Source organism: Canis aureus, chromosome 30 (genome assembly GCF_053574225.1).
Source record: "Canis aureus isolate CA01 chromosome 30, VMU_Caureus_v.1.0, whole genome shotgun sequence".
NCBI classification, from domain to species: Eukaryota; Metazoa; Chordata; class Mammalia; order Carnivora; family Canidae; genus Canis; species Canis aureus.
Genome location: NC_135640.1, coordinates 16319785 through 16337048, shown reverse-complemented (window position 1 = coordinate 16337048; position 17264 = coordinate 16319785). Strand labels below are relative to the sequence as shown.

Below are 17264 nucleotides of genomic sequence, written 5' to 3'. Positions count from 1 at the left end.
AATAATCCAAAAACATTTTATTGTAGTGGAAACTCTTCCCTCAATCTATACCTTTTCAATATCCATGAAGATGTTGATCTTGACAGATATGCATAAGAGGAAGCAGGAATACATTTTACATAGTAATCTGAGAGAGTAAGACTTATGTGGAGACTCTCAATTAACATTGCAAAATATTTGTAAGCATTTTTACTCTATAATTAAAAAGAAAAAATGAATAGGCTGAAGAGCCTGAAGATATTTTCTTAAAAGTATTAGTTTAATAAATATGCATGAAAAATAAACAAGTTCATGGCCAAGCAGTCTACTAGAATTTTTATCAAACTTCCTTACATTCCAAAGTGGATGAGAATAATGAAAACATGATTGAAATTTCTATAACTCTCTCTCCACATATATATATATACAATATATATACATGTATATGTGTACATGGATATCATGTATATAGATATATATGTCTCCATATTTAATTTTAAAATCCGTGCATATATACAACATAAATTTGAAAGGCAACCAGTTCAAGCACTGATTCTACTATTAATTGTTAAATTGTACTAGTCCTTTCAAATTACCACTGACATTTTATTCCTAATAATAATGATTTCATAACTTGGTTAAAACAAAATCAGTCTTTTAATAAAATGACATTTAGTGGTTTAGAACTTTCCCTCTGAACCTCTGAAGAATGGATTATTTTTTCCTCCTAGTATTCTCACTGTCTCCCCCTCCTCCCTAATTCAAGAAAAAAAAAGTTTTGGACTAGTCTTGGCAATATCAGAAACAGTTATTATTTTTGGATTCATTTTCTAGAAATACTACAAAAACATTCCTAAGGTTCATGGAGTTATATCTCAAGCTTCCAGTCCTCAACCCAAATGTATCTGCAACCTTCTGGAAGAGGAAAGTTGCTCTCATACTGACTTTTTAGAACCAATTAGATAATATATCTAGTTGTTACAATAGAAAATAATAGCCCCTACTAAAAATAATATCATTTGTCACATGAGTTGAAAAGAAAAATAAGGGGCACCTAGTTAGCTCAGTCAGTTAAGCTTCCAACTCTTGATGTCAGCTCAGGTCATGATCTCAGTAATTAGATATCAAATCTTGCATTGGGCTCTGCATTAGTGTGAAGCCTGCTTGAGGTTCTCTCTCTCCCTCTGCTCCTCCTGACCTTACTCTCTCCCTTTCAAAAACAAAAGAAAAGAAAGAAAGGAAGGAAGGAGGGAAGGAAGGAAGGAAGGAAGGAAGGAAGGAAGGAAGGAAGGAAGGAAGGAAGAGAAAGGAATAAAAAGAAAAGAAAAACAAGACAAATTCCGGGCTTCTTGGCTTCCCTTAAACAAGTTGTATTTATTCATATTTATTAGGAGTTTTGTGATGTAGAAAATACTGTTTCAAGCAATATGTGGAGTTATATAGATGAATATAAGATAATCCAGACTCCCAGAGGAGATGATCTACTGTAGATCATCTTCACATTAAAGGGCTGAATAGGTATTAAAGGGAAAATAGTTTATTTGGAGATTTTTAAATTAAAAAAAATTAATTGAAGTACAGTTTAGAAGTACTATTAGTTTCAGGTGTACAACATAGTGATTTGACAATATATGCATTATGATATGCTCACCATGATAAGTATAGTTACTATCTATCACCACACAAAGTTACTACAATATTATTGACTATATTCCCTATGTTCTACTTTTCATCTTTGCAACTTATTTTATAACTGGAAATGTATACCTCTTAATCCTCTTCACCTATTTTGTCTATCCTCTACCCCCTTCCCCTTTGGGAACCACTAGTTTATTCTTAATGTTTATGAGTCTCTCTTTTTGATGTCATTTGTTTGTTTTTTAGATTCCACATATAAGTAAAATCATATGGTATTTTGTTTTTCTGACTTATTTCACTTAGCATAATACCTTCTAGGTGCATTATTGTTGTCACAAATGGCAAGATTTTGTTCTTTTTAGGACTGGGTAATATTCCATTGTGTGTATGTACCACATCCTCTTTATCCATTTACCTATTGATGGTCACTTAGTTATTTGCATATCCTGTCTATTATAAACAATGCTACAATAAACATAGGTATGCATGTATCTTTTTGAATTAGTGTTTTCATCCTCTTTGGGTAAATACACCCAGAAGGGGAATTAATTAGATCTCATGGTATTTGTATTTTTAGTTTTGGGGGGAACCTATATACTGTTCTCCACAGTGGCTGTAACAATTTACATTCCTAATAGTGCATGAGGGATCTCTTTTCTCCACATCCTTGCCAACAATTGTTATTTCTTGTCCTTTTGAAACTACCCATTCTGACTGGTATGAGATGATATCTTATTGTGGTTTTGACTTGAATTTCACTGATGATTAATGATGTTGAACATCTTTTCATGTGTCTGTTGGCCATCTGCATGTCTTCTTTGGAAAAACGTCTATTTAGTAGCTTGGGATTTTAAATGAGGAACATCTGAAACATCCAGCTTCCATTTTAATTGCAGTTCCAGGAGGGGTTGGTAATGGATATCTGGTCCAAAGATAAATAAATTTAAAATACAAGACTTTATTAAGTTTCATGAAGAAGAATAATAAGTGATCCACTTGTAAAAAAAGAGTGCTTTGGAGAGCTACTACCAAAAATAAAAAAATGGGTAAAGATTTTATGTAATAAATAACCATACAACTAAGTAAATATGCTGAAACTGTACTAATATACTAGCTTAACTAAGGATTGACTACTTTGTTATTATATTAGTTAAAATGTAGGTCATTATGGCTTGATTCTGTACCACTTTTAGTACTTCTTTATTATGTCTGAAGCTAATAAAATATCTTGATTTAGAAATAGAGTGAGAACATAAAATGCTTGTATCTCTGCCAACTGGGGGTTAACTGGTTCAGTCCTGAATTATCTGGTTTGCCATCTGTATTGACTGAAGTAAGCAAATGATTGTCAATTTTTGCTTCCATTTTGTAACTCATAAATTCGTAAGAAATTTGAGCTTTCTCAAAAATGAGCTTTAATGTGGGGTAGGGGCAATGTCCCTATTATTTATACTCATTCAATAAATACTTCAATTTATACTTCAATTGAATTTATTAATAAATTCAATGTACAAATACTCATTCAATAAATACTTGTAAGCTAAATGAATAGATTGGTGAAGTTCCATTAATCAAGCTAAAGAAAGCCTCAATAATGGAGTATGTAGCATGTAGTGTCAAAAAGCATGAGCTTTGGAGTTGGATAAATAACAGTTCTCATTCTGACTCTGCCACTTCTCTATAGAATGAGAACAATCCTCTCTATGGGGTTGGCTGAGTTCTGTTGCAGGAAGACAGTATCTTCTTGATCCTCCTCCTCTCCACATGCAGGAATGATTTAGCACAGAAGTTAAAGAACCATGAGAAGGGTTCATATGCCACACTAGAGCTGAGATTGCAAACCACAGCCTGAGGGGGCCTGTATTTTATGGCCCATGAGCTAAGAGCAGCTTTTGCATTTGAAAAGATTTGTTTAAAAACAAAAGCAAAAATAAGACTGCTCTATAGAAATTGTCTGTGGCCCAGAGCCTATTATACTTCTATCTGGCTTTCCTTAGAAAAAGCTTACTGACCCCTGGAGCTGTGTGGTTACAAACACAGGTGGCAATTGAATGCCTGTAAAGGAGCTATTCCAAGTAAGGATGGCAGTAGGGGTAAAATAGAAGCTGTATTTTAAATACTTCCTATGAAAAAATATAAAACAGCTTACTAACAATTTTTACATTAATTGCTTGTTGAAATAATATTTTAGATACATTAGGTTAAAGGGAATTTCACTCATCTGTTAACCTGGCTACTAGTTTGTGGCCTCTGGGTCACATCTCACCTTTCAAATGTCACACGGATGCTTATATTGTGCCAGACTTAAATTATATCTGTTCTCTGGGCTTTAGGAAGCTTGTAGAATGTGGTTTTTAGCCTTTTTGCCTCTGATAGATGAAGGCACACCAGAAGGAAGGTGGGGAGATGTTAAGTGTTAATCTATTATGTCCACTATCCTTCCTTCTGAATCTTTTCATACTTATTATAATTGGCATTACCATGCTCAAAAAACAAAAACAAATGCAAAAAAAACAAAAAACAAAAGCAGTGCCCTTTCACCTCTGGAACTCCTCTGCAATGGACAGAGAGGAAGGCTAGCTTTCTGAAGGTGGCTCTCTTTTGTCTCTGTAGAAAATAATTTGTATCATCCCTACCCCAGGTTTACAGTATTATTGTAACATTTAAAGTGAGTTACAACTCTTCTGTAATATTTGGGTCTTATAAAGTGGTGATAAATTAAGACTTTTTAATTTTTCCAATTAATATGGAGAAGAATGATCCAAAAAAGAAAAACTATCTAATACTATTACATTAAAAACTAAATCACAGGGGTGCCTGGATGGCTTAGTCAGTTAAGCATCTGACTCTTGATTTTGGCTCATGAATGATCTCAGAGTTGTGAGATCAGGCCCATAATGGAGTCGGATTAAGATTCTCTCTCCCTCTCCCTCTCCCTCTGCCTCTCCTGATCTCCCACCTCCCCCCCACAGCTCATGTGCACACATGCTCTCTTTTTTTCAAATAAATAAAAAAAATCTTAAAAAGAAAGAGTTGCTGTAAAAAGACTTTGCTACAACTTTTGACAGTTGTTCTCAACAGCAGTGGGACTTCAGGAACACCTGAAGACACATATATCTAGACTCTACTCTGGACTTACCATATCAGTAAGAAGGGATTAGAGTAGCCCCTTCCAATAGAAATATAATGCAATCCACAGATACAGTTTTAGGTTTTCTAGTAGTCACAATAAAAAACTTGAAAAAGAAACAATGTAATTAATATAAAATGTTAATAAGACATTTTACACTCTTGTTTTTAAGCTAAGACTTTTGTCATATGTATTTTATACATCTTAAGTCCGATGCTGAAGTGTCAATGGTTGAAGTGAAATCTAGTACTAGTGAAATCATAAAGATTGTGTGTTTTGTCCCCAGCTTCAGTTTCTAAATTCAAATTAAATTAAGTTAAATTAAAATGTAGTTCCTCGGTCAAACCAACCATTCATCAATTGCTCAATAGCCCCATGAGGCTAGTAATGGCTCTGTGTTGGACAGTGCAGGATGAGAGGCTTGGAACTGCTGGTGGTATTGAGGCATTAAATAACCAGATAATATCATATCCTACTTCACTTAAGGAAGTATAGATATTAAAGTGTAAAAATACTTGATGGTAAACATTTAATTATATACTTTTAGAAGGAGATGAGACAATAGGGAACAGGTGTGTTACCCAATGAGGAAGCTGAGATTAGTGACTTGTATGGAGAGACAGATGGAATCAAGACTGCAGTTCTGGCTTCCCAAATACTAATCTTGTCCTTTGGCCCCTCTGCCAGAAGTGTGCATATGTGTGTGTGTGTGTGTGTGTGTGTGTGGTATGAATGTGTATATATGCAAGGGTTAGAGAAGGCAGGAGATGGGCAAGTGGCAAAGTGCTTTTGGGAGATAAGAAGTGAAGAGGAGCAGAAGATAGAAGGATAAAGAATCTGACCTTATAATATATATGCTAAATATAATCTGATGATATACAGAACAAAGCAGAAAGAACCTGAGATGGGTAATGTAGTTAATAGACTCGAGTTTTACTCCTGCTCTCCAGGTGGCTGAGAAATATGTGTCCTTGAGAATGTTATTGAACTTCTCTGACCCTAAATTTCCTAAGCAATAGAATGTGGCTAAAAATGTCTGCCTCTTAGTTTGTAGTGAGGATCAAATGTTATAACACACGTTAAGCACCTGGCATAATGCATGTTAATGTTCATTTCCCTTCCTTCTGCAACCCATCACACCAGGGCAGAGTGATCCTTTAATTTAATACCCTTGATTAAATGACTTTAAGTCAAACTCTCACTTGAGCTCAGATGTCGTTTTAAAATAACTGCTCAAAAATAATTTGTAATCAACACTTCTTACCTAAAAGCATTGATTTTTACTGGGCTGGACAAGAAGAAGCAACAGGATTTATTGTTGATGTGCATTAGAACACCCAAGATTTTAATCTCCACAAATTGCCTCAAATCATGAACACTCAGGTTGAGTGCAATGTTTGACAATTTAGACCTAGATTTCTCATCATGTGTATAGACAGCAATGAGTAAGAAAATCTATCATGGTGGCTCTTGTTTGCCTAATACTTATTTCAGGGTTGTTTTGTTTTTGTTTTTGTTTTTTAGGGGGTCCATTTTAACTTAGATATTATTAAAATGCAAGATTAATTTTTTCTGTACTCACTCATCAACATACTATACTGATAAAAAGCACTGTAGAAATCAATTAAATTGTTTCCAGCCACCAGATGTTAATGAGAAAGTAATATAGCAGATTCAAAAATAGCTTTAAAGACAAACAATACAATACATGTCTAACAGTTGGTTAGAGCTCAGCGCTAATGAGGCCAAGGTCAGGGGTTTAATCCCCATATGGCCAGTTATTTTTACTGTGTTCCATAGCCACTGGCAGCATCCATGACCCCAGCTTACTGTCTTGGCTATGTGTGCCATTGATCATAAAGGAATCTGGATTGGGGGATGAGGAGGCACCAGCACAAAACCATTACCACTATGGGAAGAGCAACTCAAGGGAAGAGCAATCTTGCTGACCAATAGTTCATCTGCCCGTGAAGATTTTCCTTCACTATAATCAGTCTTCAGGCCACCAGTGCAATTCTCAACCTTCAACGTGTGATAATTCAGGGGTCAATGGTAAGAGCATTATGAAAGGAACTGAGTTCCTGCCTTGGCTTTGTTCCTGAATACTGTTGAATAAGTCCTTATACTATCTGAATCTCAGTTTCCACCTCTATAAGATAATAGGATTAGACTAGATGATCTCTAAGGTCCCTTCCTGTTCTAAAATGTTTCCTTGAATACATTTTAAATTATTTTGGAAGTGGAGGAGTGCCTGGGTGTCTCAGTTAGTTAAACATCTGCCTTAGGCTCAGGTCATGATCCCAGGGTCCTGGGATGCAGCCTGAGTCAGGCTCCCTGATCAGCGGGGGAGTCTGCTTCTCTCTCTGCACCATGCAACCCCCAACTCCCACTTGTTCTCATGGTATCTCTCAAATAAATAAAATCTTTTAAAATTTTTGAAAATAATCTCTTCTGGAAGGGGAGTGTTGTTTAACATAAAACACTATTACTTTCCTTTTGGAACTGTCGAAGGCAGACTTCTAAGATGTCCTCTAATGAACCTGGCTATATTAGTCAGTGTTCTCTAGAGAAACAGAACTTAATAGGTTGTTGATATATAAAGAGAGAAATGAAGGAAGTGGCTCATGTGATTATGTAGGCTGGCAAGTCAGAAATTTTCAGGGCAGGCTGGCAGGCTGGAGACCCAGGATAGAGTTGATGTTATAACTAGGGTCCAGAAGAAGTCTAGAAGCAGAATTACTTCTTCCCTATGGGAGACTACAGTCTTTTTGTCTTAAGATCTTCAACTGATTGGATGAGACCCATTTATATTATGGAGGGTAGTGTGCTAAAATCTATTGATTTAAATGTTGATCTCATCTAAAAAATACTTTCCTAGTGGCCTCTAGGCTGGTGTTTAACCAAATATCTGGGTATTGTGGTCTAGCCAAGTTGATACAAAATTAATCGTCCTATCTGCCTTCTGATATTTAAGTCCTTATGTAATCCCCACCCCTCTGTGTGATTTGATTCCTACAGAATTTGGCAAAGGTAACAAGAAGTCACTTCCATGATTAGGTTACAAAAGACCCTGACTTCTGTCTTGCTAACAGACTGGGTCCATAACCTTCTTGGCTTGAACATTATCATGAAGCAAGATCCATCTAGAAAGGCCCAAGTGGTAAGGAACCTAGAGCCAGTCAGCCTACAGCCAGCAAGAAAATGAGGCTTTCATTTCAATAGCCCTCAAAAAATTGGATGCTGCCAATAATCACTAAGTGACCCTAGAAGAGGATCTTTCCCCAGCTAAGCTTTGGATAAGACCTCAGTTCTTTGGTCCAACAACTTGACTGCAACCCTGTGAGAGACCATGAAACAAAGGACCCATCTAAGTCATGCCCATATTCATGACCCACAGGAACTATGAGATATTAAGTGCTTATTGTTTTAAGCCATTACATTTTGGAGTAATTTATTACAGGACAATATTTTATTTATTTATTTATTTATTTATTTATTTATTTATTTATTTATTCATTCATTCACTTACTTAAGATAGAGAGAGCAAGAGTGGAAGGGAGGGGCAGAGGGAGAGGTAGCCCAATGTGGGGCTCAATCCTAGAACCCTGAGATCATGACCTGAGCAGAAGGCAAATGCTTAACCAACTGAGCCACCCAGGCATCCTCACAGCAATATTTAACTAATATAGGAACCAAAATTAATTTGATAAGTAACTAATCAGAATTATTTGTAGATAATCAAATCAGTGTTAGCTAATTCAAGCAGAAAGGAATGTATTACAGGTTAAAGAGAGCTCAGAATTATTGGGACATTGAAGATAAATACATAGCTGAGCTTGCAGGAATTACTCTGAGAAGCACACTACAAAACTTGCCACCCAGGAGAGCTGCTGCTTCTGTCAGATTACAGGAAGTAGCCAAATCAAGAAGACACTATCACTGTGATAAGCTCTACACTGTCTCTGCTGAGATTTGTCACATTAAAAATGGATGCCCATGACTTGTATTTTGCCCCTATTAGTCAATTTTGTCTTGTGCCTTAGGTTGATAGATGTAGTGGACAGGACCAAAACCCCACATCTTATTCTCATAACAAGAGAAGTTTCTTTCTTTCTTTTTTCCTTCATTCCTTCCTTCTTTCTCCCCTTCCTGCTTCCCTCTCTCCTCTCTTTCTTCCCTCCTCTTGCCTTCTCTTTCTCCCTTCTTCCTCTTCTTCCTCTTCTGCTGCACATTGATTTTAGGTTTAGTGAATGAGAGATGTCATCTACAGCAAGAAATACATATGCCCAAAATATCTAGAGAGGAACATAAATAGCTACATAATTAAATACTATATTGTAAGCACCAAGCCCTACTTGTATAAGAATTCTCAGAAGGAATTTCAAAAGAAAAAATAATATAGTTGCCAGTAGCACAAGATTGGGGGATCAGATAAGCCTTATAAAATTTCAAAGCCTCCTAGTTCATTAAAATCTTCAAGCCTGATTTCTTCTGTAAAATGAAGAAACTGTTACTCTTATTCATCATTTGAGAGTAAAAGGCAACAATATAATTACATTATTAGCACAGTGGTTGGCACAAAATAAATGATCAATAATAGGTGTTATCTCTAAGAACATAACTGTGGTTTGTGGCTTAACGGTGCCACTTCCACAGAGATGAGATTTAAGATTTAAAGGAAGAACTAGAGTTAAAAGTGGTGAAAGGAGGTGGTTAAGACATTATCATTGCACACTGTTCTAGCATCTTTCACAAAAGTGCTTAAAAAGCACTTAGAGCCAAGTGTCTTATAAATGGATAAATGGACACATTGAAACGTGACATGTCATTAGAATAGGTGAGTAATGGAGAAATCAAGGTAGGTGACTCTCAGGTTGGTATTCTAACCACTCAACTGCATTTCTTACTTGCCTCCAAACTATTAAAATTGGGAGTTTTTTGTTCTGTCTCCATATTAGCATTAGCATTGACAGAGCTATTAATAACATAGACACTAAAGGAAGAAAATGAGATTAACAATGGCATCCCATCAGCTAGGTCTTCATCAAACTATGAACAAGAGGAGTCAGTGTCAAAACAGTGTATGTAATCCTTTTCTTGATTTCTGGATTGTAAAATGACTCCTAACAAGCTGACATATAAAACATAGATTACCTTCATTAAAAAGACTGTACTTTTTTTTTTTTTTTTTTTTTTTACCCATTATGTCCATACATACAGTTATTCCTCTGCCACCAATTCATGTGTGAACACTTTCTGGTGGTTTTAATTAGTATCCTCTCATAAACAGAGACTTATGTTAAAATAAAATGAAATCAATAGATTAAGGTTAATTATGCCTTCTTCTCTTTTTTATTTCCTAAGCTTATGATACAATTACTAATTGAATCTAATGAAAGCCATGGTTATCTCTTTAATCATGTTTTAAAGAAAAAGCTGTAAAGCAAAAAAGCCCATTCTCACTTTAATTTTCTCTTAAAAGCTTTTGTCATCCCTGCTGATTCTGGATTGAAATATTGTAGATTAGGAACCATGGCTTTGGAAGAGATTTTAAAGTTCGCATTCACCAGCCTTATTCTGTGGATGCAGAGACTGAAGTTCTGCGAGAGTTTTTGGATCTTGCCCAATGTAGGAGCAGACCTGGGGAAGCAAGCCAGGTTCTGGATGCCAGTTCAATGTTTTCTCATTGTAAGGATGGAATTTCATATTTTTACCCATCACATTTCCTAACAGACTTCTCACAAGTTTGTTTGGCTTGCTCTTGTTCCATTTGTGGCTTGAGAACTAAGTAAGATAATGATATAAGTGGCAGCACACAGGTGACTTAATAAACGTTATTCCCCTTTCTAAAACCTGTGTAAATATAACTTCATAAATCACGACACATTTGAAGATACTTAAGAAAAGCTCTCTTTTTTAAGAAATCTGGAATGGAATCTTTTTGTAAAGGAAGAATCTTTTATAATGCAAATAACCATCCCCTAGGAAACTTGTTTTGTCATCCTGGATATTTATAGTGCTGTGAGAGGAGTTTGTTAGTTCAGGATTGATAGAAAGCTCACTTAGCACACCAGTAGACAAATGGCAAAATTTTCTGTGATTTACCAGCTCTGTCTCTGGCAGATTAGATACAGTACCTGTGCATTCTCCAGGCACTACAAGCTATGTGATCTGCCCTGAGATGATGGGCCATGTGGGGATGCCGTACACCACCTGCTTCTCTTGAGGAAATCAAAATTCATTAGCTATATAGGGTTGTTACTCTTTGACAGGAGCTGGACAGCCTGGCAGGAAAGTCTACTTTTCCCATCCGGATGAGCTGACATTGCTTCTTCTTCATTGCATTCTCATGGGGGGATGAAATCTGTTTTCCCTGAGAACCGTAACATTATTATAGTAATATACTGGGGACCGCCAATGTACAGACTGTCATCTCAATTCAGTGGTTCCGGAAGTGCTCACTTTTAATTAAATGTGCCGTCATAAATTACTGGGCATTCTTTGATGATGATGGCAGCATCCACAAAATGATTAGTGCCTTTAAAACACATCAGTGTGCTGTCTATGCCCTTGTCTTCAAATAATACTAAATTATTCTTGTTAATGCTTTGATAAGGGTGTACTTTCTGAGTTCTTTGTTTAGTACTGGAAGATAGTATTATATTTTCTCTGCTTTTTCATGGCCACTCTCTCCCTGGCCAATAGTGCTCATTTGTGAGATCTCTGACCTAAATGAGAGGTAGATTCTGGATCTGTGCAGTCAAGTATAGAAGTAGCATTGTGTAATGGTTAAGACAGGCATAAAATACCAGTTTTACCACATATTAATTATGTGACCTTAGGCAAGAATCTCAACTGCTCTATGCCTCAGTTTACCCATCTGTAAATGGAGTGTCCTCATTTATAGTATCTTCCATTATAATAGTATCCACCTCATAGGAGTGCTGTAAAGATTAGGTGAACTACTCTATATAAAGCATTAAGAATTGTGCTTGGTAGTACATGAGTGTTCTGCCATTATTATTCTGCAAATATGTTAAATCAAGGAATAGAAAAGCAATGTGATTTAAAGCCATATCATTCTTAGCAACCTGCTTTAGCAATTGGGTTCAGACTAGCTACATTCACGAATATTCCTCTTTGCTGTGTGATCTCTTTGAGAACTTAGGAGACCTTTCCATCATGAGATTTTTCTACACACATTTGCAGGAAGACGTAGAGGCGAGGTAGAAGTCCTTGGGCGGTAGGACTCCTTTACAGGGGTGATAGTTTGTTATCCAGTCACACAAACTTCCTCTCTGAGAACAGAGCTTGTGTGTGTGTGTGTGGTGTGTGTGTGTGTGTGTGTGTGTGTTACACTCTCTCTGGTGGCTTTAGGTGTACTGCAAAACTACTCTATTTTAATAACTTTGAAGCATCATAATCATCTTTGCCAGATGTCTATGAGACTTTTTTTTTAAAAGGAACTTCCATTAAATTAACTTTTTTTGAACATCTGCAGGAACTTTACTGAAGCATAGGAACCTAAGAAATGTCCAGAAATAGGCTCATTCAGTTTGGATGTGGCATTCTTGGAATTGCTGTATTTTAATATTAGTAAAACCATTTCAGTTATGCAAGTGAATCATCCTCCTTCTCTCAAGAGAATCAGTTGGACAAAATAGAAATTGGTTTAACTTATTTTAATGAGAAGTTATATGTATGCATACACATATATGTGTGTGTATTTGTATTTATGCTCAACTCTTGCTTCAATATTAAAATTCGATGTAACTAATAATGAATAATTAATTTAATGAAAAATAACATCATAAGTATCTTCAAAGTGTTTGGCATTGTGTAAGGATTTTACGAAGGCTGGCTCATTTAATCTTCAAAGTTAGGAAAATCATGGACTCCAACAGGATCCTGAAATTAGCAGTCGTTGATGGTTGAATATCTGAGAGAAGGACCACTTGTAATTCTTCTTTGCATCTAAAACAGTGTCTGAAACATAGCACATGCTCAATAAATATTTATTGAGCTCTGAATGTATGAATGAGTGAATTATATAATTCTAAAAGAATATATTAGAATGAAAAAGTGACTAACATTTAATCAAAGTAGAGCACTATATGCACGACCCTAGACAAGTCAATTTACCATTTGGGATCTCAGTTTATTCATCTGCAAATCAAAGGTCAGATCTCTGTAGTCTTAAAAGTTCACTGTGGGATTTACACCATCACTTACTGCCAATCAATTTTCTCTGGTGCAGAAACACCTTTCACATTTCCATTAGTTAGGCAACAACAATCCCTGACCTATTCACTTCATTTTTCCTTTTTGACTTTGTGATTTGAAAGTAAGATTTAAAAACCAATAATGCAAGAAACAGACACATATTAGACTCAACCCCAAAGGACAGCCAACCGTAACCACTGCATGAGAATAGAAATATGGCATTTGGTATCCAAAATCTCTTCTAAGTGTCCTCTTCTCTTTTTTCATTTTCAATTGTTTTTTTAAATTTGACCTTATATGACCTTGTTGCAGTTATGTGAAAATGCTTTACTCCTACAGCCTACTCTCATAGCCTTGAATAATAACACATGTTGGACATATTCTTTAGTTTCTGCCGGCCCATTTGTAATAATTTGCCTACATTTCATTTTTTATTTTCCTAACAATTGCCAGGGGTAAAAATTAAATTAAGCCACAAACTCCCTAGTGAATGAAAGGTAAGACTAATGATTAGTGCTTGATTTAGGGGATAATGAAACGAAGGCTAACAGGAGCAAGTTTTGCCTAGTATTTATGGCAAGTGTCAAATTAATGGACTAGATAGAATCATTTCATCGACTCGCTGAAATGGTATCTTCTTTTTGGAGTTCAGAGTAACACACACACACACACACACATACACACACAGATGTAGTTCTAAAAATAAAGCTGCATCTAGTCTTTCTTTGACTTGCTCCTCTAGGAATACAGGGTCTGAACTCAATACATAACAGTCTGCTTATGTAAGCAGAAGTCAGAATGGAAAGCAGCTGCCTTGAGTCTGGTACAAGGAGTACTAAAAATTGCTTAACCAGTTCAGTAGTAATCTACCACTAGGCAACATCCAGGGAACAGACGTATTTTAATTAAGTAGCTGTTGCCCTGTTTGAGTAATCTCTTCCCCCCACATAATCACACTTCAGTCTCACATTTAATGTGCTTGACTCTCTCTGCCATCTTAGAGGAAGCAGGTTGCCAAAGGAAAGCTACATTACTTCTTATATCTTAATAGGGATTAAAAGAAGTTTTAACCCAAAATCTTGTTCTTTTTCTTTTTCAAGCTGTATTTATTTAAATAATCTCCACATGCAACATGGGGCTTGAACTCACAACTCAAAGATCAGTACTTTTCCTACGGAGCCAGCCAGGCACCCTTCAAAATCTTTTTCGAAAGTATCCATCATAAGAGAACTCTGTAACACAACATTCCCAAACCAAAGTGATTCATTACAAGTAAAAATGGCTAACCTGGATTCCAGTAAAGCAGAACAAATTAGATAGTCCCTAGAAAATGTTGTGACAAAATATACCCTAAAAATAACCAATCTTTGTCCCTGGTCTTGATCCGGATGTCTCTATGCCTCAGCCCAGAGCTAACTGTATCTCTTTTACCATAATCAGCAGTCACATGTATTTGACCAGTTTTGTCGGAGCCCAACGCCTACTTAGCCAAGGCTTCACCTAAGTGAGGCAGAAGACTGTGTTTGAATAATACACCCCCCCATCCCAGACTCAAACACTTAAAGCTCCATTGCACACAAGTTTTGTGAGTCCTCTGGAATTAATCTCTTTGGTAGCATTTTTCGTACAGCACAAAATAAACTTTACCATGTAAAACAGAAACCAAGATCATGGATTACTGATATAAGTTAATTCAAAAGTACTGTGGCTTGTATGATTAAAAATACAGACATTATCTAATGTTTCCTATCTTTCATATTGCAAGTTGACCTTTTATACTCTAGACCAGACACCTCTTTCTCTATACTCAAAATAGGGAGAATCTATTTAGAAGACTATGAGATTTGCAATCTGAAGAAATTTATCTAATCCTATAGACTTTATCTAATCCTATTAGACTCAAAACAGTAAATTCTGACTATTGAGACATATTTGGCCCAGATTTTATAGATTATGTGAACATGGAACTTGTTCCTTCCCAGCTAAATTCCAAATATGTGTGATAGGAAAATATAACTACAAAGATGGATGGCCATCCTCTTTCCTGATGACCCTCACAAAGCTGGTATGGTTGCTGATGGTGGTGAAAGGAACACAGTTGGCTTCTAGGCTGAGGTGTGGAGACATCCAGACCAATACTGAAGGAATTTCACAAAAAGACCATGGATAGAGTTGGGTTATTTTTAGGACACATGATGATAAAGCATAGAGAATTGAAGGAGTGGTATGTGCTGATATGTCACCTCACCTCAGAGTTTGCTTCATGATTCTCAAGTATTTACCCCCACTCCCACCTGTTTAGACATTGTCCTGTGGGGGACCCATAGGTATCTTAACTTGGCAAAAACTGTTCCTCAAGTTCAGGGATGGGGATCCCTGGGTGGCGCAGCAGTTTAGCGCCTGTCTTTGGCCCAGGGCGCGATCCTGGAGACCCAGGATGGAATCCCACATCGGGCTCCCGGTGCATGGAGCCTGCTCCTCCCTCTGCCTGTGTCTCTGCCTCTCTCTCTCTCTCTCTCTGTGACTATCATAAATAAATAAAAATTAAAAAAAAAAGTTCAGGGATGGAGTGTGTCAGCATCTGGAATTTTCAGTGACACTCTACTCACCAGCTTGAAATACGTAATTTAAATTGTCCTTGAGAGTTCAATCTTGACAAAAACATAACAAGGGTTAGAGAAAGGGTCCCTTCAGTTACTTTGTAGGAGAAAGGTTATCCTGGATTTGGCAGTGCTCAGACTAATACTATCAACCAATTTTCCTTTTTCTGATTTTCATTTATATTCTTCCCCACCTTTGCATTTCTATTTTTCCCCCATCTGGAATATTGGTTCCAATAGTCTTTACTACACAAATTCCTACCGCACCAGTCAAAGCTCTCTACAACATGGTCTGTTGCCTATGATATAGTAGATAATCAAAAAGTACCCCGAGCATCAAAAATGTAAATGGTTTTGAATGAAGGGGAAGACGAGTGATAACAGGAAAATCTTAAGGGTTCTTAAAGGTGCCAGGGAGCAGTTTAAGCTCTTTCAATGATGGTGAAAGATGTGGCGACATATTCTTCCCCGAAAAGTATTAGGGATTTTACACAACATTCAGTTACTCTGAAGAGAAAGGCCAGATGAATCACAGGTGTATTTCAACATACTCGAGGCATTGTGATAGTTTAAACTTTCTCAAAGGAAAGTACTGTGTGATGTAATTAGCATACTCTGGTGTGTATCTCCCCCCTTGGCGTTGGTGGGTTGATAGGGAATGAAAACTTGAAGTTATGAGGATTTAATTGCATGTTTTTATTTCAAAGACTTGCTCTATTAACTGACCAGGGCTTTGAATAAGATATAAGCCCTAGTTAATAAAGAAAGCACTCTACATCTCTCAAAGTTACAAAGAATAAAGAAAAAAAAATTGAACTGAGATTCTATGACATAGAGCCAAAATACAAGGGGGAAACACCAGTCAGTTTATTAGGAAGGGGGAAATGATACATTTGGATTACACTCAAAGATGTACCATACGTGAATTTTCCTTCTGATTTCTTAGAGTAGTATCATTTTATTTTCTTCTGTATTTTATTTTTCAGGAAGTTTCTAATTTTGAGGATGCACAACCAAAAAGAAAGTAAGTCAAGTTTACTTTGAAAACTTTACATTCTGTTAGTTCTGTAAGGTCAAATGGAATATTTTAGTGGTTTTCCTGTCAAAGTGCTGTTTAAAAAATTGTCATGTACAAATCTAGATATGTTTTACTCTGCTACCATTTATCCATTTATGCTGATGCATAGGAAACCTGTGTTGTGACATTTCTGTACACAGGGATGTGAAAATTAAATTTCCAGAAGAAGAAACATGTGTTTCAATGAGGTTCAGATTAAAGTGGGAGCCTACTCAAAGACATGCTTCTATCAGTGACCTATTAATCTTCTGAAGGGTTCTTCTAATCCAAATAAAAATGTGTTTGTAAAGAGATTTCGGTTATTTAGGTCAGGCTTGGCTTTACATATAGCTCATCAAGCTGCCAGAGGATGTGGCACACACATGTTGCATAAGGTAATGGGATTTTAACTAACAAGCTGGAAATACACAGGGGCCGGAGGTTGGTTTATGAGGAAATTTCCAGATTGGTTACTGATGATACAGAATAGCTTTCTTGCACTCTGGAATGGTCTGAGACCAAATTGTTAATACATGAAGTTCTCTTTGGTTGTAGCCTTTCTGGACAGCCTTCCTTTCCTGCTCCCAAGGCGTTCTGTGCTTTCATATCCTTTCCTACACTTCCTGTTCGAAGATTT

General features: G+C 36.5%; 2 protein-coding genes across 25 annotated transcripts in view; one reads left to right on the top strand and one right to left on the bottom strand.

Moving 5' to 3' along the window:
- The window catches only part of LOC144301748 (uncharacterized), a 355630-nt gene that overhangs the window by 117157 nt on the left and 221209 nt on the right, over positions 1–17264 (bottom strand). The window contains exon 7 of one of the 21 annotated variants that reach the window (XR_013368517.1): positions 12424–12733. The exons of 18 other annotated variants lie outside the window; for them this stretch is intronic. The gene's annotated coding sequence lies outside the window, so the exon portion shown is untranslated. Of the gene's footprint in view, positions 1–12423; positions 12734–17264 lie in introns of those variants that run through there. 2 more of the 21 variants (XR_013368521.1, XR_013368518.1) reach the window with 2 other exon arrangements.
- SAMSN1 (SAM domain, SH3 domain and nuclear localization signals 1) overlaps positions 1–17264 on the top strand; it is a 268791-nt gene that overhangs the window by 139125 nt on the left and 112402 nt on the right. For all 4 annotated transcript variants that reach the window (XM_077878807.1, XM_077878805.1, XM_077878804.1 and 1 more), the window contains one exon: positions 16557–16594. In XM_077878807.1, coding sequence (XP_077734933.1) covers positions 16557–16594 — 38 coding nt within the window. The remainder of the gene's footprint in view (positions 1–16556; positions 16595–17264) is intronic.